Consider the following 24,034-nt stretch of genomic DNA (forward strand, 5'->3'; position numbering starts at 1 on the left):
AAAATGTGTCTGAATTTATATCTGCTGTCTATATTTTGCACTATGGCCCCCTTTTACTAAACCACAATAGCGGTTTTTAGCGCAGGGAGCCTATGAGCATTGAGAGCAACGCTGGGCATTCAGCGCAACTCCCTGCACTAAAAACTACTATTGTGGTTTAGTAAAAAGAGAGGGGGGTATATTTGTCTATTTTTGTATGGTTGTTATTGAGGTGACGGTGCATAGAGTCATCTGCCTTGACCTCTTTGAAAAAAAACCGGAATAGGAATGATAATTAACATTTTCTCTGCGTACAGTGTGCTTTGTGTTCTTCTAAAATTTTATTGTTGGTAGATCATTTTGACTTGGTCATTTTAAAAGTAGTTCGCAAGCCCAAAAAGTATGGGCACCCCTGATATATAGGGTTAAAGATGCAGAACCCAAGGTGAGAGGAGTTAGGAGTTGAAAGCAGTGTCAAATAGTTGGACTTTTAACAGGGCCTTGAACACTGCAAAAAGGTTAATAGGACGACGAATAAGATGATAAAGAGGATGGAATGCTCATATGAAGAAAGACTAAAGAGGTTAGGGCTCTTCAGCTTGGAACAGAGACATGATTGAAGGCTACTAAATTCTGAGTGGAGTAGAAGCAGATCGATTTTTTACTCCATCAAAAATTAGAAAGACCAGGGGACACTAGATGGAGTTACAAAGAAATACTTTTTCACTCAGTGAATAGTTAAGCTCTGGAACACATTGCTAGAGGATATGGTAAGAGCAGTTAACGTAGCTGGTTTAAAAAAAATGTTTGAACAAGTTCCTGGATGAAAGGTCCATAATCTGCTATTGAGACAGACATGGGGGAAGCAACTGCTTGCCTTGGATCGGTAGCATGGAATCTTGCTACTTTTGGGGGTTTTGCCAGGTACTTGTGACCTGGATTGGATACAATGAAGATGGGATACTGGGCTAGATGGACCACTGGTTGACCCAGTAAGGCTATTCTTATGTTCCAGTATTGGTTGCCGTACCTCAAGAAGGACATGGCGATACTTGAAAGGGTCCAGAGAAGAGCGACGAAATTGATAAAAGGTATGGAGAACCTTTCATACGCAGACAGGTTAGAAAGGCTGGGGCTCTTCTCCCTGGAAAAGCGGAGACTCACAGCAGACATGATAGAGACTTTCAAGATCATGAAAGGTATAGAGAAGGTAGAAAGGGACAGATTCTTCAGACTATTGGGTACCACAAGTACAAGGGGCACTCGGAGAAACTAAAAGGGGACAATTTTAGAAGCAATGCTAGGAAGTTCTTTTTCACCCAGAGGGTGGCGGACACCTGGAATGCGCTTCCGGAGGTTGTGATAGGATAGAGCACAGTTCTTTAACCGCCGGTCCGCGGACCGGTGCCGGTCCGCAAAAATTCCTGCCGGTCCGCGCAGAGCCGGCGAGATGGACGCTGTTAAATTTCCTGCCCTGGTGGTGTTTGGGGAAATCTTCTGTTCCTCCCAGCCTCGGGCGATCAAGACAGGCTGCTGACATCGGGCATTCCCTCTGAGTCTCGCCTATGCAGAAATAGGAAGTTGAAACAAAATAGGCGGGACTCAGAGAGGGAAGGTCCCGACATCGGCAGCCTGTCTTAATTGCTGCCCCTGCCGAGTCACCGAAGAGGGCCGCGGGAAAGCGGCAAGTAGAAGGGAGATGGTCAGCGTGCGCGGTGGGGGGCAGCGTGTGGATTGGGGCCATCAGCAGCGTCTGTGCTGAGTCTGCCCACGTGCAGGATGCGGCGGATAGGGGCCTCCGGCTCGTCTTGGGCGGCAGGGCCTGTGGTACAAAGCTGTTTTTGCCGGCTTGGGGGGGGGGGTCGCGAATGTGCAGGGAGCCTTCAACAGTGGCTGTCTCCTCTCCTAGCAGCTCTGTACTTACCAGGGCAGTGATTCACTTTGGCAACTTCCCCTTCCTCAGAGGCAGCAACGACCCAAGGCTGCCTAAGGAAATCACTGCTGCAGGCAAGTACTGACAGCTGCTGGAAGGAGAGGAAGCCACTGTTGGAGGCTGGGAAGCTGCTGGATAAAGGGAGAGCTGCTACTGCACCTGAAGGTATAAAGAGAGATGCTGCTGGGAGGGGAAGAGGGAAAGGGATGGGAAGAGAGCTACTGTTGGATAGGGGGGAGGAGGGAAGAGAAAGGGAAAAAAGGAAGGAAACAGCTGGCAAGGAGATTAGAGGAGGGAAAGGGGAGAGACAGGAATGAGAAAGTAGAGAGAGATTGATGCTGGGAAGGGGGTCAGCAGAGAAATGAGAGAGGGATAAATATGCTAGATCTGGTGTAGGAGAGATAAAAAATGAAGAAAGCAGTGAAGCTGGAATGAATGATGTAAAAAGGAGAGAGGAGGCACAGGCTGGATGGAAAGGAGAGAGGGGCATAGAAAGAAGTCAGATACATATGGAAGGAGGAGAGGCCAGACAGTGGATGGAACGGGCAGACGCTGGAAGGAAGAGTGGAAAGAAGATGAAAGCAGAGACCACAAAAGGTAGAAAAAAATCATTTTATTTCTATTTTGTCATAACAATATATCAGATTTGAAATATATATCCTGCTAGAGACATAACTGGGGACTGCAAAGCCTAACACTATTCCTATCATGTGTGACTGCAGTATTCTGTTAGCATGATATTTCTGTGTAGCATTCTGTAATAATTTGGCTTGTTCAGTTTTCTTGATAGTAGAGGTGATATATGTGAAGGGGAGGGGAGACAGGGGTTTTGTTGGTCCTTGCTCTGAATATTTATATTTATAAAATGACAATTGTGCAGAATATTGTTTCTTTTTATACTTTAATAAAATACGTTCAATATAAAATCATAACTGAGGCTTGTGCAGATGGGATCAGATGGTTTGTGGGGACCGAGCTTGCGGAGACGGGCGAAAATGTATTTTTTAATTTCGGTCTTAGTAGTTTGCCGGTCCACAAAATAATTCTTTTATTTCTGCCGGTCCACGGGTGTAAAAAGGTTGAAGAACACTGGGATAGAGTACACTACGGGGGTTCAAAGAAGGATTGGATAAATTCCTGAAGGACAGGGGGATTAAGGGATATAGATAGGGGTAGAGATATGTTATAGAAAGAGTATAGACAGAAGATAGGAGGGATTAAAGGGCTTAGGAAAGGATCACCGTACAGGTCATGGGCCTGATGGGCTGCCGCGGGTTCGGCCTGCTGGGCGCGGAGGCAATTTCTTATGTTCTTATGTACCTAGGGAGGATTTGGCAGGATAGAAACCTGCATATAACATAACATATCCCACACAATCTACTTTTCTTGGTAAGGAACAATATAATCTAATATAATAAAACGCTAGGCCGCGCATGCGCAGTTCCATCGCGTGGGTCCGTTTTCCGTGAGATGTACATAGGAAACACTCTCTCTCTCCTCCCCAGAGACGGATGTCGGACACGGCGGCTGTCGGCCCGTGCTGTTTTTTGATCTGCCCTGCTCCTTGCCTGAAGTCCTCTCTCCTCCCCCGAGGCTGATGTCGGACGCGGCGGTTGTCTCCCCCGAGGCGGATGATCTTATGGGAATCAATGTTCTTCGCTCTGCCCTGCTCCTTGCCTTACTATATTTTTAAGTTGAAAGACCAGGCAGCGGCTCCTCTCAGGATCCCCACCTGCGTCGGAAGTCCGATGCAGTCGGGGATCTTGAGAGGAGCCGCCGCCGCCGTGTCTTTCAACTTAAAAATATACTAAGGCAAGGAGCAGGGCAGAACGATCTTCAAAATGGCGGCAAATCCATCTCCGTTCCTCCGGGGGGGAGGGGGGGGTCTGGGAGGAGAGGGATCGCGGCCACTCAGCGCCCCCACCGAGGAGCCCAGCAACTTTCCGCTGTCTGGGACCCGACTCATTTGCTGCCCCCCCCTCTTCCCTTACCGCGGGCCCGACTGGCGATTCAAGCAGCATGTGCAGCACTCTTCACACGCTGCTTCGGGCCCTTCTACTGCCCTGATTTACTCTGGCACGTCCGGAGAAAATCAGGGCAGTAGAAGGGCCCGAAGCAGCGTATGAAGACTGCTGACACGCTGCTTAAATCGCCAGTCGGGCCCGCGGTAAGGGAAGAGGGGGGGGCCGCCAAATGACTCGGGCCCACGACTGTTTGTAGTCACGACTGTGGGAAGGGAAAGAGGGTAGAGGAAACGCTAATGCAGGCACAGGGAACTGGTGTGGGGGGAGGGAATGCTGCTTTGGACAGACAGACAGAGGGAGGAAGGGACACAGAAAGACAAGAAGAAAGACACAGGGGCAGGTGCATAGGGAACTGGTGTGGGGGGAGGAAATGCTGCTTTGGACAGACAGACGGAGGGAGGGACACAGAAAGACAAGAAGAAAGACACAGGGGCAGGTGCGGGACAGCGGGAGTCGCGTCAGGAGGGGTGCAGGATGCCGCAGAGGTAACTTTTCCAATGGGTGCAACTGGGCGGCTATCGGGAGCCTCTGATCACGGGCAGAGCAAGGTAAGTGTATCATAGGGATAAGAAGGAGGAGGGGGGGGAGAAAAAGGAAGGGACGCCTACTGCTGGACAGGGGGAGAAGGAAAGAGGTGCTGATGGACGGGGGTGGGGGTGGGGTGAAGAAAAAGGAACGGAGGCCTAATGTTGGACAGGGGGAGAAGGAAGGTGCTGCAGGACAGGGGGGGAGGTAAAACAAAGGGAGAAGGGCTGATGCATAAGGAGACCTGTGAAGGGGTGGTGGTGGACACAGGGGAGGTAAAAGGAAGGGAGAATGGACAGGGGGAGCAGGCAAGGGGTGGTGATGGACAGCCAAGGAAAAAGAAAGACAGAAAGAAAGAAAGCGGCTAAGGAGAGAGAGAGAGAGAAAGAAATAAAGAGAGACACACACACATATATTCTAGCACCCGTTAATGTAACGGGCTATAAGACTAGTAAAATATATAAAGACATCACCACACGCAGGGGTTCCCAGGGATGTAGTTTGGTCATAGCAGGGTTTCAGATGTGATGCATACATATATTCTATCCAAAGGACATGCACACATTTATACTTCAATCAGAGCAGATATAAATTTGTGAGTAAAAATTTCTGCACTAAGGGGGCTAGCTCAAAGTTACTATTTTTTAAAAGCACATAGGTGTCAATTGAACTTTCCTGGTTAAAAAAAATCAGTCCCAATATGGGCCGAACTTGCCATTGCACAACTAAATAAAGAGCAATTGGCCCTACTATCTTTGGCTGCAGAGGACCAGGTTCATTTCAAAATACCTCTTCCAAAAGACTTCTTTCGGTCTCAACGACAGGACTGACAGAAGACCTCTCTTTCAACTTCTTAATAGTGTTATAAGTCTGTGGCAAAAGAAATGTGAGATTTTAGAATTTTTTTGCAATTCATATCAAAATTGATGACAGAGCGTAAAAGAGGTAATAACTGACCAATGGTTAGAGCTGTGAGCCGAGAACCAAGGAAGCCCAGTTCAAATCCCACCGCAGCTTCTTGAAATGTTGGGCAAGTCATAAGCTCTCCAGTGACAGAAATTACCTACCATGCCTGAATGTACACTGCTTTGATAGCTTTCAGACGATATATAAAAAATTAAAAGAATAAATAAATACCTTCAATAGCCATTTGATCATGTCCTTGTGCACTTCCAGATGAGGAGCATTTTGTAAAGTTTCTAATGTAGCTAGGATACTAGGAGAAGTATGAGGAGATTCACCAGGCTCTGAAGAGAGAAACCAAAATCCAAAGTTGTTTCCCATTTCCGAATGTTGATCAATATCAACTCAATTGCTTATGTTCACCTGAAATTCTGTCATGTGCTGTAAAGTGAGTGGATGGGAGGTTGGCTTTAAGTCCTGGATAACAATTAAGAGGCTCTGTTTTATTTACATTATTTTAAAGTATTTTTTGTATTTGAATTGTAGTGTTCACCACTTTGAATGAATTTTGGTCCAGGCACATGGTATAACCATTTTATAAACAGATCACGTGTGACCATCTTTGGGGAAAAGGTAACTAACATCACCAGAAACAAAAAATGAGGTTTTAATGAATTCTGTTAAGAGCAAACAATTTGTAATGCAATAGTCCAAACCTCCTTTTATGTGAAAAAAAAAGGCACAGAAGTTTAAACATGTAATTTTTTTTAGTCTGCCTATGGTCCAATGACATGACCTTTAAGCTCCAAATTGATTGTCATCTGTTCTGCCTTCTCGGTATTTACCGTACCCTCCTCAACTGATCCCTAATTCGTATTCTCCTCCTCTCCACTGTCTTCTCTCATCTTGACTATTGAAATTCTCTTTATGCTGATCTCCCCTTATACTCTATTACAGGGGTGCCCAATACGTCGATCGCGATCGACCAGTAGCTCAGGAAGGCAACGTGAGTCGATCGCGGAGCCCATCCCAGGCTCCGTGATAGACTCGTGTTGCCGTCCTGATCTACGGGCCGATCATCCTTCCTCTCCAGTGTTCTCCCTAGGGCCTTTTAGCTGGGCGGTCCGCCCAGCTGTCATCTGCCGCTGCTGAACATTAAACCCCCCCCAAAAAAAACGGCTTGGAGATTTCAGCCCGTAGCGAACTTATGCTCCGGGCTCTAACGTGTGCGTGCCGGCTTCTCTTCTCTTCCCTCCGAAACCGGAAGTTATGTCCGGGGAGGGGGGGGGGGAAAAGGGAAGCCGGCACGCATATGTTGAGAGTTATCAGATACTGAAGCAAGCGTTCGCTACGGGCTAATGCGGGAGACAGGTTAGTGAAGCATTTGTTCTTCTTCCTGCCGGGTCCTGCCTACTTTCTGTTTCTGCGAAGGCAGGACCCGGCAGCATTTCCCCCAATAGATTGATCACGATCTTGGGCTTATCAGCCTTCCTCTTCCTGACGGCAGAATTGACGTCGGGGAGAGGAATGCTGGTTGGCCGAAGCAGGTAGAGCTTGGGGCCTGTTATTGGTGGCGTTTGGGTCCTGGTCCCCAATGGCAATAGCAGTGGCAGTGGCTTGGGGGAGGGCAGGGAGAAAGAAAGAAAAAGGGCAGGCAGGGAGACAGAAGGAAAGAAGAGAAACAGAAAAAAAAAGAAAGGGAGGCATAGAGAAAGAAAGGGCAGGGAAGAGGAAGGAAAAGTTGGGGGAGGGAATGAGGTGTGGAGGAGAGGAAGCATACAGGCTGAAAGAAAGATTGGATGCACAGTCAGAAGAACAAAGTCTATATTTTACACTAAGGTCCCCTTTTACTAAACCGCAATAGTGTTTTGTAGCGCAGGGAGCCTATGAGTGTCGAGAGCAGCGCTGGGCATTCAGTGCAGCTCCCTGCGCTAAAAACTGCTATCGTGGTTTAGTAAAAAAAGGAGGGGGGTATATTTGTCTATTTTTGTATGGTTGTTACTGAGGTGATAGTGCATAGAGTCATATGCTTTGACCTCTTTGAAAAACCCTGGAATAGGAATGATAATTAACATTTTCTATGCGTACAGTGTGCTTTGTGTTTTTTTAAAATTTTATTGTTGGTAGATCATTTTGACTTGGTCATTTTAAAAGTAGTTCGCAAGCCCAAAAAGTGTGGGCACCCCTGCTCTATTAAATGCCTTCAACTTATGCAGTCGACAGTGGTCAAACCTCCAGTTTTTTCACAGGAATTGGTTATCGGATAGAAAACAGAGGGTAGGATTAAATGGTCATTTTTCTCAACAGATGAGAGTAAAGAGTGGTGTGCCACAGGGATCTGGTGCTATTTATTTATAAATAACCTGGAAATTGGAACTACGAGTAAGGTGATTAAATTTGCAGATGACACTATACTGTTCAAAGTTGTTAAAATGCATGCAGGCAGATCATAGAAAATTGGAAGACTGGGCATCCAAGTGGAAGATGAAATTTAATGTGGGTAAATGCGAAATGATGCACTTTGGGAAGAATAACCCAAATCATAGTTATCAGATACTGGGGTCCATTTTGGGAGTCAGCACCAAAAAAAAAGATCTGGGTATCATTGTAGACAATATGCTGAAACCTTCTGCCCAATGTGTGGCAGCAGCCAAAAAAGCAAACAAGATGCTAGGCACTATTAAAAAAGGGATGGTTAACAAGACTAAGAATGTTATAATGCCTCTCTATCACTCCATGGTGCAACCTCCTTATCTCAAGAAAGATATAGCGACACTAGAAAAGGTTCAAAGAAGAACAACCGAGATAATAAATGGAAAGACTCTCGTATGATGATAGACTAAAAAGTTTGGGGGGCTTTTCAGCTTGGAAAAGAGACGGCTGAGGGGAGATAGGATTGACGTCTACTAAATCCTGAGTGAAGTAAAAGGGGCAGATCAATTTTTCGCTCCTTCAAAAACTACAAAAACTAGGGAACACTCAATGAAGTTACAAATACTTTAAAAAATAACAGGAGGAAATATTTTTTACTCTGACAATAGCTAAGCTCTAGAACGCATTGCCAGAGGTTGTGGTAAGAGCGGATAGCGTAGCTGGTTTTGGACAAGTTCCTGGAAGAAAAGACCATAGTCTATTATTGAGAAAGATATGGGGGAAGCCACTGTTTGCCCTGGATCAGTAGTATGAAATGTTGCTACTCTTTGGGTTTTTTGCAAAAATTAGGGTTAAAGGATATTTCATAATCAATTTATATTATAATTTTTTGGCATCAGTATACCATCAAACTACTTTTTTTTTCATCTGAAATAATAAAACGCTAGCCGCGCATGCGCACTCAACTGCGTGATTCCGTTTTCCCTGATCCGAGATGTATGTCCGTGGCCTTGCAGGTAGGAGTGCGCATGCGCGAGCACTGGGCAGGTCACCTCCACAAGCTGGGTCCGCAGCCAGCCACCGCGACACGGTGGAAGAACAGCAGCAGCCCCCGAGCTCCTCACCAGCCTGTCCCACCCCCTCGACAAGGGCTGAAAAGCTGGCCTCGCGCGCTCTGCAGCCAACTGCCGCTCGCTTCAGTGTGCCAGGGTGATGCGCAGGCGCGGGGGCTCCCGCAGTGTCCGGAAGCGGCGATGGCGGCGCTGCTGCTGGTGGCGCTGCTCCCGCTGCTGTGCACGAGCGACACGCCGGAGCAGGACCCCGCCTGTCAGCAGCATGCGCTTCGCTCGGCCGCTCCGTCTCCAAAACACCGGTCCGCTATTTCCAGCCCGCTGTCGGCGCCTGCAGGCCGCGGTGTTGGTTTCAGGCCCGTGGTGCCAAGCGGCGGCTGACAGGAGGAGACGGTTTCGCCGCGCACACCGGTGCGGAGCAGTGGCTGCCAGGAGGAGGCCTTCACAGAGCGGGGACAGGGGGAGCTGTTCCTGCTCCCCCTGTCCAGCAGTAGACCTTCCTTCAAGGCAGCACAGCTAAAGCACTCAGGTAGTACATAGGACAGGGGGGGGAAAAAAGGAAGGGAGGCCTACTGCTGGACAGGGGGAGCAGGAACAGGTGCTGATGGACAGGGGGTGAAAAAGGAAGGGAGGCCTACTGCTGGACAGGGGAAGCAAGAACAGGTGCTGATGGACAGGGGGGGGGGAAAGGAAGGGAGGCCTACTGCTGGACAGGGGGAGCAGGAACAGGTGCTGATGGACAGGGGGGGAAGAAGGGAGGCCTACTGCTGGACAGGGGGAGCAGGAACAGGTGCTGATGGACAGGGGGGGAAGAAGGGAGGCCTACTGCTGGACAGGGGGAGCAGGAACAGGTGCTGATGGACAGGGGGGGAAAAAGGAAGGGAGGCCTACTGCTGGACACGGGGTGCAGGACCAGGTGCTGATGGACAGGGGAGGGGGGAAAAGGAAGAAAAGCCTACTGCTGGATAGGGGGAGCACAGAAAGCGGCTAAGGAGACAGAGAGAGAAAGAAATAAAGACAGACACACACACACACACACATATTCTAGCACCCGTTAATGTAACGGGCTATAAAGATGCTAGGGGATGAAGAGAAAGGGACAGGGAGATATAGACTGACCAGTGGAGAGAGGGAGGGGTATTCTGAAAGTAGTGAGCCATTTGTATGAGGTCAAAAGGGAGATGACAAGATGAATGAGAGTATGGAGAGAAACAGAAAGAAACACAGACATATATTCTACCGCCAGCGGGAGGAAGGGAGACAGAAATAAAAGAAGAAAGACACAGGGACAGCGAGAGACACAGAAAGACAGACAGACAAAGGGGGCCAGGGACAGAGACAGAAAGAAAGAAAGACAGCAGGACAGAGAGAGAGAGACACGGAAATAAAGACAGACAGACAGACATATATTCTAGCACCCGTTAATGTAACGGGCTAAAATACTAGTTTAATAATATTTCTTATCCTTTTCTCTTTTTTATCACGAACCCAATTGATAAACCCTCAAGTGATAAACTAGGAGGATGGTATATCATACACCATGGATGGTTTTCAGTGCATAGGACCTCACACAATAAACGTTATCCCAAGTCCATATTCTGTTCAATTTTCAACCAATAATCATTTATACTGCACTATTTATGGGACTCAAACACCACTGATTGACTGTTACGTATGTAACATCTGCATATATGGAGTCAGCAGATTACGAGTGGGCAGATTCTAATGCTTCCTCTAATTTTTGACTGTACAGGCTGCATGCACAAAAGGCTCTTGAGCAACTCTTTATAAAGTGAGTTCAAATTTGTGCAATATGAAACAAGTGTATCTCGGTACATATAATGCAAGTAATATCAGAAATTCAAAGTGTTATTTAAGACATTATTTTAATGAAAGTAATTCTATATTATGCTAAAATAAGTTATTTTTTTTAACATAAATTAGTATCATCAGCTGCTAAGATCAAGCAAATAAAAAGTCTGGTTTCCCGGTATTGTATCAGCTTGTGCACACATTCCACCCAATATTCAACCTGTGGTGGTAAACGGCATCTCAGCCACGGGCTGAACTGACTGCAATTGCATATTCAATGACGGGAAATGCATGGCTTCTGGCACTGAATATCCAGGTCTCAGTGGTCACCCAGACATTAATTGGGCTTTGGACGATATTCAGAACTGAATTCAGTTAACCTCATCACAAAGTTAGGACAGTCTTTTTGCTTTACTGGATAGGGGATGGCCAGTTAGTGGGGGTATTCAGGAGCACCAACTGTCTGTCACTGAATATCCCCAGATACTCTCAGGCAAGCTATTTAAACATCTTAATCTGGTCTATTCAAGAAAGGGATAAAGACTATCCTTTTCTTAGACTACTCAACTGAAACTGTGAGCTGACAGAGGGAGGAAGCAACAAAGAGGAAAATAGCAGGCTCCCCCCCCCCCAACTAGGAGCAAGATTGGAGGACAGGATACAACATATGTATGCACATAGTAGATCTTTCCAGAAATGTTTAAGATACACTTCTCCCTCCGTATTTGCTATGATAGGGGATTACCAGACCCGTGAATACAGAAAAACCGCAAATAACTTTTTCATATGTTATTCGCTGTTTTCTATTAAAAACCATCGTGAATATGGTGAAACCGCGAATAATATGGCGGGAGACCTGGCCTGTTCCCGAAGGAGAGGCAAATTACGGTGAAGAAAGTGCTGGGAATCAGCGATTTTCTCTGTAAAGGCTTGGAATCGGCAATTTCTCTAAGCAAGCTGACGTAATTTGGAGAGAGGAGCCAGCAAGCTAAAAACCGCGAATAATCGAAACCGCGATTGCTGAAACCCCGAATACGGAGAGAGAAGTGTATAGTGAATATAGTAAACAAAACTAAAATAAATTAGGAGGAGTGTAACTAGAATTATTTAGGATGAGAGCAAATAGGATGAATATAGTACATATTGCTAGAGCTATTTAGGAAGCATGAAAATATAGATTACTTAGTTGTAACGGTTAACCTATTTAGGAGGGTTTAAATCAGGGGTCTCAAAGTCCCTCCTCGAGGGCCGCAATCCAGTTGGGTTTTCAGGATTTCCCCAATGACTATGCATGAGATCTTTGTGCATGCATTGCTTTCAATGCATATTCATTGGGGAAATCCTGAAAACCCAACTGGATTGCGGCCCTCGAAGAGGGACTTTGAGACCCCTGGTTTAAATATAGCATACTTAGTTAGAATGATTAACTTTAATCTTGTGTAAACATAGTATGCATATATAATAGTGTAATAATGCAAATGCAAACATGATACCCTAGTCAAGCAGCTAGGAGGCCGACAGCAATCATAGTGGAGTCCATCTGAATCTGTATTTAAAATTATTACAGATGCCTTTGAAAACTGCTCTGTATTGACTCCCCAGTCTTTAATAGCGGTAAAGAAGCTTCCAATAAGGATATAAGATAAAGGCTATCTGCAGTGAACTGGTATTATACATCCTGCTTTAGAATAGAATAAAATAATTACTGTGTTCAGATTATCGTATTATCTCGTGTATAATGCACATCCCAACCTTTTAAAAATAACGTAATACAAAAAACTGTATACCTATGTATAATGCGCAGGCATAATTGTTGATGTCCCTTTAATGTAAATGCGGCACAGCATAAGCTATATATGTTAAATCTTTGACAAGTGCTACGATTACTGGATAGAGAATTTAAATTCAGAACACATTGAACTATCTATAAGTATTAGATATCTAGACATTATATTCTATAAATTACAAACGTTAAAGGAACACCATAGGTAATTCAACACCTTCTGACCGAACCCAGTTATCTCGGTGTGCATACCTATGTATAATACGCACCCCGAGTTTGACATTTCCTTGGATGAACATAAGAATTGTTGCCGTGCATTATACACGAGATAATATGGTAGTAAGTACCAGCTGAAAATTTCAAACAAACACCAATCGTCGTTAATTTTAAGCTCTTTCAGATGGTCAAACTTACTTGAAATCTTCTGCGTGAAGGTAAATGTTATAAGGTGGTCTTCACCGGAATTCTCCAGGTGTTGTTTTTCTTCCTGTAATGCCATTCCAATCAAATGCAAAACCTATGCATACATACAGACAGTAGGTTATGTTAGAATCTAAATTACAAGATATGTAAACATTTAGTGATACTTACTTGCCTTCTTTGCTACTACAGAAAGTGAAGTTACCCATCTGTTACAAGTGTTCTCTGAGAACAGCAGGACATGTATTAGCTTAGCACATGTGGAGTAACATGATCTTTACATCTCAATGCCTCTCTGTGTTTTTTTTCTAATTTTGTTTTTTATTTATACATGCTCAATTCAAAATGTTAATATGTGATGTGCTCAGTAACCTCCACCACGGTCATATCTCAAAAGATAAAAAGGACCACGATTTGTAAGAAACATAGAAGATGACGGCAGAAAAGGGCTATAGCCCATCAAGTCTGCCCACCCTACTGTCTCTTCCTCTTAAGTCTATATTTAGTGACTATTTATTCAGATTGACTCTCTTAGGAATCTCCTATAGGCATCCCATTTATTTTAAAAGTCCCATTTATTCTTAAAGTCCAACACGATGCAGGTCTCGATCATCCCATCAAGTCTGCTGACCCATCCTCTTAAGTCTATACATAGTGACTGATGTTCCTGTTCGACCCTCGTAGGGATCCCACATAGGTATCCCATTTATTTTTAAAGTCCAGCACGCTGCTGGCCTCGATCACCTGCGCTGGAAGCTCATTCCAATGGTCAACCACTCTTTCTGTGAAGAAGTACTTCCTGATGTCGCCATGAAATTTCCCGCCCCTAAGTTTGAGCGGATGCCTTCTGGTGACAGAGGATCCCCTGAGAAAGAAGATATCATCTTCCACCTCGATACGTCTTGTGATGTATTTAAATGTAATGTAATGAACCATTACATTACATTACGGATTTCTATTCCGCTTGTACCTTGAGGTTCTAAGCGGATTACATTGGAAGATAACTGGGCATTTCCAGGAAGTTACATTACATTGGGAGATAGCTGGACATTTCCAGGAAGTTACATTACATTGGAAGAAAGTTAACATAGTAACATAGTAGATGACGGCAGATAAAGACCCGAATGGTCCATCCAGTCTGCCCAACCTGATTCAATTTAAAAATTTTTTTTTTTTTTCTTCTTAGCTATTTCTGGGCGAGAATCCAAAGCTTTACCCGGTACTGTGCTTGGGTTCCAACTGCCGAAATCTCTGTTAAGACTTACTCCAGCCCATCTACACCCTCCCAGCCATTGAAGCCCTCCCCTGCCCATCCTCCTCCAAACGGCCATACACAGACACAGACCGTACAAGTCTGCCCAGTAACTGGCCTAGTTCAATCTTTAATATTATTTTCTGATTCTAAATCTTCTGTGTTCATCCCACGCTTCTTTGAACTCAGTCACAGTTTTACTCTCCACCACCTCTCTCGGGAGCGCATTCCAGGCATCCACCACCCTCTCCGTAAAGTAGAATTTCCTAACATTGCCCCTGAATCTACCACCCCTCAACCTCAAATTATGTCCTCTGGTTTTACCATTTTCCTTTCTCTGGAAAAGATTTTGTTCTACGTTAATACCCTTTAAGTATTTGAACGTCTGAATCATATCTCCCCTGTCTCTCCTTTCCTCTAGGGTATACATATTCAGGGCTTCCAGTCTCTCCTCATATGTCTTCTGGTGCAAGCCTCCTATCATTTTCGTCGCCCTCCTCTGGACCGCCTCAAGTCTTCTTACGTCTTTCGCTAGATACGGTCTCCAAAACTGAACACAATACTCCAAGTGGGGCCTCACCAATGACCTGTACAGGGGCATCAACACCTTCTTTCTTCTACTGACTACGCCTCTCTTTATACAGCCCAGAATCCTTCTGGCAGCAGCCACTGCCTTGTCACACTGTTTTTTCGCCTTTAGATCTTCGGACACTATCACCCCAAGGTCCCTCTCCCCGTCCGTGCATATCAGCTTCTCTCCTCCCAGCATATACGGTTCCTTCCTATTATTAATCCCCAAATGCATTACTCTGCATTTCTTTGCATTGAATTTTAGTTGCCAGGCATTAGACCATTCCTCTAACTTTTGCAGATCCTTTTTCATATTTTCCACTCCCTCTTCGGTGTCTACTCTGTTACAAATCTTGGTATCATCTGCAAAAAGGCACACTTTTCCTTCTAACCCTTCAGCAATGTCACTTACATACATATTGAACAGGATTGGCCCCAGCACCGAACCCTGAGGGACTCCACTAGTCACCTTTCCTTCCTTCGAGCGACTTCCATTAACCACCACCCTCTGGCGTCTGTCCGACAGCCAGTTTCTGACCCAGTTCACCACTTTGGGTCCTAACTTCAGCCCTTCAAGTTTGTTCAACAGCCTCCTATGAGGAACTGTATCAAAGGCTTTGCTGAAATCCAAATAAATTACATCTAGCATATGTCCTCGATCCAGCTCTCTGGTCACCCAATCAAAAATTCAATCAGGTTCGTTTGGCACGATTTACCTTTTGTAAAGCCATGTTGCCTCGGATCCTGTAACCCATTAGATTCAAGGAAATACACTATCCTTTCTTTCAGCAACACTTCCATTATTTTTCCAACAACTGAAGTGAGGCTCACCGGCCTGTAGTTTCCTGCTTCATCCCTGTGACCACTTTTATGAATAGGGACCACATCCGCTCTCCTCCAATCCCCAGGAATCACTCCCGTCTCCAGAGATTTGTTGAACAAGTCTTTAATAGGACTCGCCAGAACCTCTCTGAGTTCCCTTAGTATCCTGGGATGGATCCCGTCTGGTCCCATCGCTTTGTCCACCTTCAGTTTTTCAAGTTGCTCATAAACACCCTCCTCCGTGAACGGCGCAGAATCTACTCCATTTTCTCGTGTAACTTTGCCGGACAATCTCGGTCCTTCTCCAGGATTTTCTTCTGTGAACACAGAACAGAAGTATTTGTTTAGCACATTTGCTTTCTCCTCATCACTCTCCACATATTTGTTCCCAGCATCTTTTAGCCTAGCAATTCCATTTTTTATCTTCCTCCTTTCACTAATATATCTGAAAAATTTTTTATCTCCCTTTTTTACATTTTTAGCCATTTGTTCTTCCGCCTGTGCCTTCGCCAAACGTATCTCTCTCTTGGCTTCTTTCAGTTTCACCCTGTAGTCCTTTCTGCTCTCCTCTTCTTGGGTTTTTTTATATTTCATGAACGCCAACTCTTTCGCCTTTATTTTCTCAGCCACTAGGTTGGAGAACCATATCGGCTTCCTTTTTCTTTTGTTTTTATTGATTTTCTTCACATAAAGGTCCGTAGCCATTTTTATCGCTCCTTTCAGCTTAGACCACTGTCTTTCCACTTCTCTTATGTCCTCCCATCCTAACAGCTCTTTCTTCAGGTACTTTCCCATTGCATTAAAGTCCGTACGTTTGAAATCTAGGACTTTAAGTATCGTGCGGCCGCTCTCCACTTTAGCCGTTATATCAAACCAAACCGTTTGATGATCGCTACTACCCAGGTGAGCACCCACTCGAACATTAGAGATACTCTCTCCATTTGTGAGGACCAGATCCAATATCGCTTTTTCCCTTGTGGGTTCCGTCACCATTTGTCTGAGCAGAGCCTCTTGAAAGGCATCCACAATCTCCCTACTTCTTTCCGATTCCGCAGACGGAACATTCCAGTCCGCATCCGGCAGGTTGAAATCTCCCAACAGCAGAACCTCCTCTTTCCTTCCAAACTTTTGGATATCCACAATCAGATCCTTATCAATTTGCTGCGATTGAGTCGGAGGTCTGTAGACTACACCCACGTAGATAGAAGTTCCATCTTCTCTTTTCAGAGCAATCCATATCGCTTCTTCCTCTCCCCAGGTTCCTTGCATTTCGGTCGCTTGGATATTGATCTTTACATAGAGAGCTACTCCTCCACCTTTATGACCATCTCTGTCCTTCCTAAAAAGATTATATCCCGGTATGTTTGCATCCCATCCATGTGATTCACTGAACCATGTCTCTGTGATAGCAACAATATCTAGATCTGCCTCTAATATCAGGGCTTGCAGATCATGAACTTTGTTGCTTAGACTGCGAGCATTTGTGGTCATCGCTTTCCAGCTATTTTTCAGCGATAATCTCCTTTTTCGTATGGATTTTTGTGTCGTTTCACTTTCCGTTGCAATACTAAGAAATGAGTTGCTGATATTGCTTATGTTGCAGCCTTTACTACTATCACATCTTTTCTTTTGCCGGGGGTGGTCTCTATAATTGTCCTTCGTACATACACCACCCCCACCTTCTAGTTTAAATACCTAGAAAAATATTGTCTAAATTTCTCTGCAAGGTTTCTTTTTCCTGCTGTAGTAATATGTAGCCCATCAGTGCAATATAGCTTCTTGTCCTTCCATGTATTTCCCCATCCTCCTATGTACCTGAAGCCTTCTTGATGACACCAGGCTCTGAGCCATCTATTAAAGTCCTCTGTGTTTTTCATTCTTTGCTCTCCTTTTCCATATGCAGGCAGTATTTCAGAAAAAGCTAAAGTCTTTACAAAAGGTTTCACGCCCTCACCAAGCTCCCGAAAAGCTTTCTGTGCTGCAAGTGTGGAGTTGTTGGCCAGGTCATTTGTTCCCAGTTGGACATTTCCAGGAAGATACATTGGAAGAAAGTTGGACATTTCCATGAAATTACATTACATTGGAAGGTAGTTGGTTTCAAGTTACATAGTGAGGTTTCAGGTTATTTTGTGACGTAGAGAAGAAGATTCCAGCATGATGGGATTCATGTTAGGTTAGGTTAACCGAATATGTTTTTTGAATAGTAGTGTTTTTATTTCTTTTCGGAATGCTTTATAGTCTGTTGTTGTAGTCAATAGGTTGGATATGGAGGGGTCAAGTTTCGCTGCTTTAGTAGCTAGGAGGCTGTCGTATAGTTTTTTTGTGTTGGGTACCTTTGAGTACTGGGTAGGAGAATGGTGTCTGGGTTCTCCTAATTCTGGGTGAAAGGTTTCGATTTAGGCGATTGTTTAGGTAGGTAGGCGCAGTTTCGTTTATTACTTTGTATAATAGAATGAATAATTTGAATTGGATTCTGGCTTATATGGGTAGCCAGCGTGAGTCTAGGTAGGCATTGGTGATGTGGTCAAATTTTCCGAGTGAATAGATTAGCCTGAGCACAATCATGTTCTCATACCTGTTCCAAATCAAAATAAATTGCAGTAAAACTAGTTTGTTAAATGTTCATTACTTTTAAGGAGATCCAGTTTAGACGTGTGAAAACAACAAAACTGCACTTATCTGCCAAGGGTCGATGGCGTCTCCAATTTGGGTCACTCCAACACCCTAATTGCCAATGTTAAGTGAAGTTTAAATTGCTATGATATTCAATCAATCTTCTAAATCAATCCGTAAATCTTTCATTTTCAAATAACCAGCTGCCCTCCTTCACACCCTCCGGTGAGTCTACCCTATTACAGAGATTGGTATCATCCACAAAAAAGCAAACTTTGACAGACAGTCCTTCCGTAATATCACACTCAAAGATGTTTAAAAAATAGCTGGCCCAAGAACAGACCCCTGTGACACTCCACTATCATCATCATTTTCCTCCAAGCTAATTCCATTTACCACTACCCTTTGTCTCCTTCCATTTGATCAGCTTTTAATCCAGTTTATCACTTTAGGGCCCATACTGAAAGTACTCAGTTTATTTATCAGTCACTAATTGACTAATCACTCCTACAGATAGGGAAACACATGCATCCCCAGTCTATACAGGAATGCTGCAACTACTGCAATATACTGTAAAAACCCTGGCCAAAGGTCCGAATGCAACACTAAGATACTTCCTGTGACAAGAATGAACCTGTGAGACTGTAAGCATCCTTCAAATCCAGAGGGCATAACTAATCATTTGCCTGAATTGCAGGACGTAGGGTGCCCAGGGAAATCATTCTGAACTTTTCTTTGACCAGATATTTGTTCAGGGTCCTTAGGTGTAGGACGGGAAGAAACTCCCTCAGAGTTTTTTTTGGGCACAAGTAAGTACTCGGAATAAAATCTATTCCCTTCCCTTATCCTACAGGTACAGGCTTCAATGCACTGGACTGTAGAAGTGAAAGACTTCCTCTTTGAACACAGCCTGGTGCCAAGAACTAAATTTTGATGCTTTCAGGGGGCAATTCAGAGAGAGTTCTCGCCAATGCAGGATACAATGATCCCAGACTATCTTGAGAAACCACCAATCTGAGATTAAAAGGGGCCACTTTTTATGGAAAAAAATTCAGCCTCCTCCTTACCAGCAGGCCACCTGGGATGGTCACTTTTATAGCAACTATGCTCTCCTGGAGCCAGTCAAAAGCTTGTTCTGTGCCTTGAATGGGGAGCTGGCTGAGGCTTTTGGGTTTGCTGTTGCTGGAGGTGAGAGTGGGGGTCATGGGACTGTTTAGTAGAGCAGGCAGGAGTGAACCCATGCCTTTGAGAGTAGTATATCCTCCTTTCGGCTTCTGCCTGGAAAACTCCAAGAAGTAAAGGTAGCAGAAGAAGCTGGATGATGGTAACACGTTTCTTGATGAGGTCTGTGACCTCTTCTACCCTGTCCCCAAAAAGACTGTCACTTTAGTAAGGGACATCTGTGAGTTTTTCCTGGACTCCCAGTTCTAAGTCCAACACATGCAGCCAGGTGAGCCTGTGAAAACCATTTCCTAAGGCAGAGACTCTGGACGTCACATCAAAAGAATCATAGATTGTCCAGGCTGTATGCTTTTGGCACTTCTACTTGGCTACAAGCTGACGAAGTTCTGCAGACTATTCACAAACTCTACCATACTGTGTACGAAGTTCTTCAACTGGAGCCTCATGTAGAGCTCTTAGAACTGTATGCAGTTGAAAAGCATATAGCCCTGAAAAACCTTCCTCCCAAAAGACACCTTCTCTGGGGACACCAAGAGTTCTGTATCTCTAGGTTTTTTTTTTAAGGTGGATTCAACCACCACAGAATGGTAAGAAAACCAAAATAAAACCCTACTGCTTCTTAAATCCAGGAGCCTTCTAGACTATACATAGAGTCTGCCTTCTCCGTTATAGGCTGCACAGAGAGAGGGTTCTCCAAATTCTTCCTCTGTGCTGACTTAAGAATGCTGTGCTTGGCCACTCTCATAGCCTCCCGGGGGAGGGGGGAAGGGATGGGGGGATCATTGTCACGAAAGTCAAACATCTTGGTCCTGGATTTGTCTTCAACTTCCAACTTAAATGAGACAGACTCAGCCAGCCCATCCTGAAAAAAAAAAAATAGGAGACAAAGGAGAGCTCCTTTGGGGGAGACTTCCTCCTTTTTTGATGTGGGACGGGGACTGAGGGTAGACCCAGGGACCCCTTCTCCAAGAGGCTCTCTGGTTCTCAGATGCCCAAGAGTTTATATCAACATAATACTCCTCACGAGATGTTTGAGTCTATGCTTGCCTTGGACAACTGGACTCATGGTCAGACTCTAGGTAGGCTTTAGAAGAAATTACATCCCCGATGAGCTTGAGAGGAGCACAAACTCTGCTAGCACCAGTTCTAATGCCCAGCAGAGCACCAGTGTCAATGAGCAGCTGACAGGCAAGGTATGGGTTTCCAGGATTAGTTGGGGCAACACCATGAACAGTATCAGCACCCGCAATGACTCGGCACTGTGCCAAAACAAGATGAGCTCCAGCTCCTTCTGGGGAATGGCCCATAACTGCTCTTTGGAGGCAGCAGTAAAGACTGAGCCACTGCCAATGCAGTCACAGCCTGAGAAGATGAAGGGGGTCAAATCAGAGGTCAGGTCCTGATTCCAAGAAGGCTGTCATGGTGGCACAGACTACAGAGAAGTGGACCTCTTGGTACTGATGTGTCTAGTTGGACGCCATAGACTGGATTTTTTTCTTCATCTCCTCTGCTGTTTTTGGGTTTTTTTTTTTTTTTGCTTGCTTCTGGACTTTTGGAGGATTTGTCTTTTGTTTTTTTGCCTGCCAGGGCTCTTGGTACCATGCTTAGAGGTGGTCCGATGGCAGTGCTTCTTTGCCTCTGCTCAATGCCTAGCATCAGGACCTAACCTTTTGTATCCTCAGTGCTGAATCAAACATCAAGGTAGGCAGAGACCTCCTTGGTGCCAGAGTGTATCCGATGTTTGATGCAACTCTGGGAGCCCTTGAGACTAATGCCTCAATGCCAACAGACAACCTTAGATGCGCCAAAAAAATTTCTTGTTCAGGGACTCAACTCTTTTGGATGCTCTTCTGCATTTGAGAACAAAGCTTATAGTTACAGGCTTGGTGGTCAGGTTCAAAGCATGGCAAGCCCTAGTTATGCACAACTATACAAAGTAGGGTAAATCTAGTCAATTACTGATATTCAATTCATTAAAATGCTATACCAAGAATACCATAAAATTACTTAAATATTTAATTTATTGATTTCTTTAATTCTTCTTATAAAAACTAACAAAATTTATTTCATCTACATTTAAAATCTACAATAACATGTAATACAAAGTGCAAAGTACTACTAATAACAAAATCATAGGCTGGGGAAAGCTACAGGTACTATCTAAAGCTTTAAAATAGAGTCCATCAATCAGTCTTCAAGGTTCTTAATGATGTTTAAGTTTTGAAGACATTCAGGCCCAATGAAGCTCACTTAACTTGATGATGAGTCAATTAAAGTCCCAATAGCCCTAGTTATGACCTTGTCACACCAAGAACACTTCTTAAAACCACGGCGAGTTTTCTTTGACCTCTAGGGAAAAATAGACAAAGCAAAATCAAACGGCTCAATGGTGACTTCATGGTTTTGTTTTTTGAGCAAAAAAAATGAAATCCCAGTCAGCAGCTGGGAACAAAGTTAAGGGAACAAAACTAAGGAGAAAAAAAGGTCCTGTACAGCTAGATACCGAAAAGGCAGGAAAGGCTGCAGTACAACCCCCCCCCCCCCCCCCAAAAAAACAAAAAACAACAAAAACATGCCGAGGAGAAAGCAAGACAAAAGATACCCTCTCAGCCAGACAAAAGCTGGTCCCAGTTGAACGAGGCAGGTGGGAAAGTCCTTGAGCATGCATGGTCTGAGCTACCAAATCTTCTAGAAATAGAATGTTGGATAGCATGCATGTCAGGCTCCTCAGATGACATTACCCATATGTGGTAATATTCATGTCCAGCTTGTCCTCAGAGAAATTTGTATATGGCTATGACTACTAATCAGCAGCAAGGCATTCTTTAAAGCAGTGTTTTTCAACCTTTTTTGGGCAAAGGCACACTTGTTTCATGAAAAAAATCACGAGGCACACCACCATTAGAAAATGTTAAAAAATGTAACTCTGTGCCTATATTGACTATATATAAAGTAATTCTCTTGAATAGGAATCAAATAAACACAAAGAAAGTATTTTATAATTACTTTATTATGAAATATTAAGTAAACAGAATAGTGAAAAATTATAAAATACTTTATTCAGTGTGAAACCTGGGCCTGTTTGGCTGAACACAAAGCTGATATTCTGGCTGGAATCGAAGAAAGACACACACGTAGCTCTTCGTCAACAGCTCTCAGTCTCTCTCTGTATTTGGTTTTTATAGCATACAAAAATAGACAAATATACCCTCCATCCTTTTTATTAAACCACAATAGCAGTTTTTAGCGCAGGGAGCTGCGCTGAATGCCCAGCGCTGCTCTTGACGCTCATAGGCTCCCTGCGCTAAAAACCACTATTGCGGTTTAGTAAAAGGTGACCATATTGTAAAATATAGACAGCAGATATAAATTCAGAACTGTGCATAGTAAGTGAAGGGAAGTTTTCATCTCTGGGAATTTACCCAGTTAACTATTAAGTTATTTGGGCAAATTCCTTTGAAAACTGTGGTAATACTGCCTCCACTTTGCTAAATTTAAAATAAAATCATTTTTCCTACCTTGTCTGGTGATTTCTGGTTGCACTTTCTTCTTCTGACTGTGCATCCAATCTTTCTTCCCTTCTATCAGCCTGTATGCTTTCTCTCCTCCACACCTCATTCCCTCCCCCAACTTTTTCTTCCTCTCTCCCTGACCTTTCTTTCTTTTTTTCTGTTTCTCTTCTTTCCTTCTGTTTCCCTGCCTGCCCCCTTTCTTTCTTTCTCCCTGCCGTTCCCCAAGCCACTGCCACTGCCGCTGCCATCGGGGAACAGGACCCACCAATGGATAACAGGCCCCAAAGCCGACGCATGCTCTCCCTGACGTCAATTCTGCAATCGGAGAGGAAGTTCCGCCCAGCCAGGCAGCGATTGGCTGGCCCGAACTTCCTCTCCGACTTCAGAATTGACGTCGGGGAGAAGAAGACTTATCGGCTCGATAGATTAGATCGCCAAGACAAAGTGAGTCCTGGGTGATCGACTCACTTTGCCTTGGTGAGCTACTGGCGCCCCTGCCTCGGGCCCCCTGTCAGCTCCGGGCCCCTGAATGCAGGACTGGTAGTACTGCCCTGATGGCGGCCCTGCGGCACACCAGGCAACATCTCGCGGCACACTAGTGTGCCGCAGAACAGCGGTTGAAAAACACTGCTTTAAAGTACTCCTTTCCAAAAGCAGGACAGTTTTTAAAATGCTTGAAGTAAAATTGTATGCTAAGCAAACCTGAGATTTCAATAGAACTAAACTAGAGATTGTGTCTCTGTAACATATACAAACCACGATGGGGTTCTAAACACAATAGGTTTTGAGAGCACATAAACTACAAGTTGGTCATTAAATGTTCTATGTTAATGGCAGAAATCTGAAGGAAATTGGAGAAATAGTTCAAAAGTTATTAGAAGAGTGGAGAAAAGTACAGTGATACCTTGGAATCCAAACTTAATCTGTTTGAGAACCCCATTCGAGTTCCAAAGCGTTTGAGTTCCAAGACAATTTTTCCCATTGAAAATAATAGAAACTGGATTAATCCGTTCCTGGGTCCCACAAACTCAAATTTTAACAGGAAATATAGTGGATTTTAAGGTAAAATATTAACAAATATTCTAAAGCAGCATTCAGATTCCGGGGCACAAGCACATACATACAATGTGCAGGGTGTTCGGATTCCAAAGCTGAGTTTGGATTCCAAGACAAAATTTACTACAAAAAAATATTCGGATTCCAAGTCATTCGAGTTCTGGGGCGTTCGGATTCCGAGGTACCACTGTATATGCATTTACAG

General features: G+C 44.4%; 1 protein-coding gene across 1 annotated transcript in view; it reads right to left on the reverse strand.

Annotated features, from left to right (window-relative positions):
• UBR2 (ubiquitin protein ligase E3 component n-recognin 2) overlaps positions 1 to 24,034 on the reverse strand; it is a 201,054-nt gene that overhangs the window by 75,678 nt on the left and 101,342 nt on the right. Inside the window, exons 19-21 of the mRNA XM_033937674.1 lie at positions 12,817 to 12,919; positions 5,599 to 5,708; positions 5,251 to 5,331 (exon numbers count right to left, since the gene is read on the reverse strand). Of these exons, the coding sequence (XP_033793565.1) occupies positions 5,251 to 5,331; positions 5,599 to 5,708; positions 12,817 to 12,919 (294 nt within the window). The remainder of the gene's footprint in view (positions 1 to 5,250; positions 5,332 to 5,598; positions 5,709 to 12,816; positions 12,920 to 24,034) is intronic.

The sequence above is a fragment of the Geotrypetes seraphini genome, chromosome 3 (assembly GCF_902459505.1).
Source record: "Geotrypetes seraphini chromosome 3, aGeoSer1.1, whole genome shotgun sequence".
In the NCBI taxonomy this organism is placed as follows: Eukaryota; Metazoa; Chordata; class Amphibia; order Gymnophiona; family Dermophiidae; genus Geotrypetes; species Geotrypetes seraphini.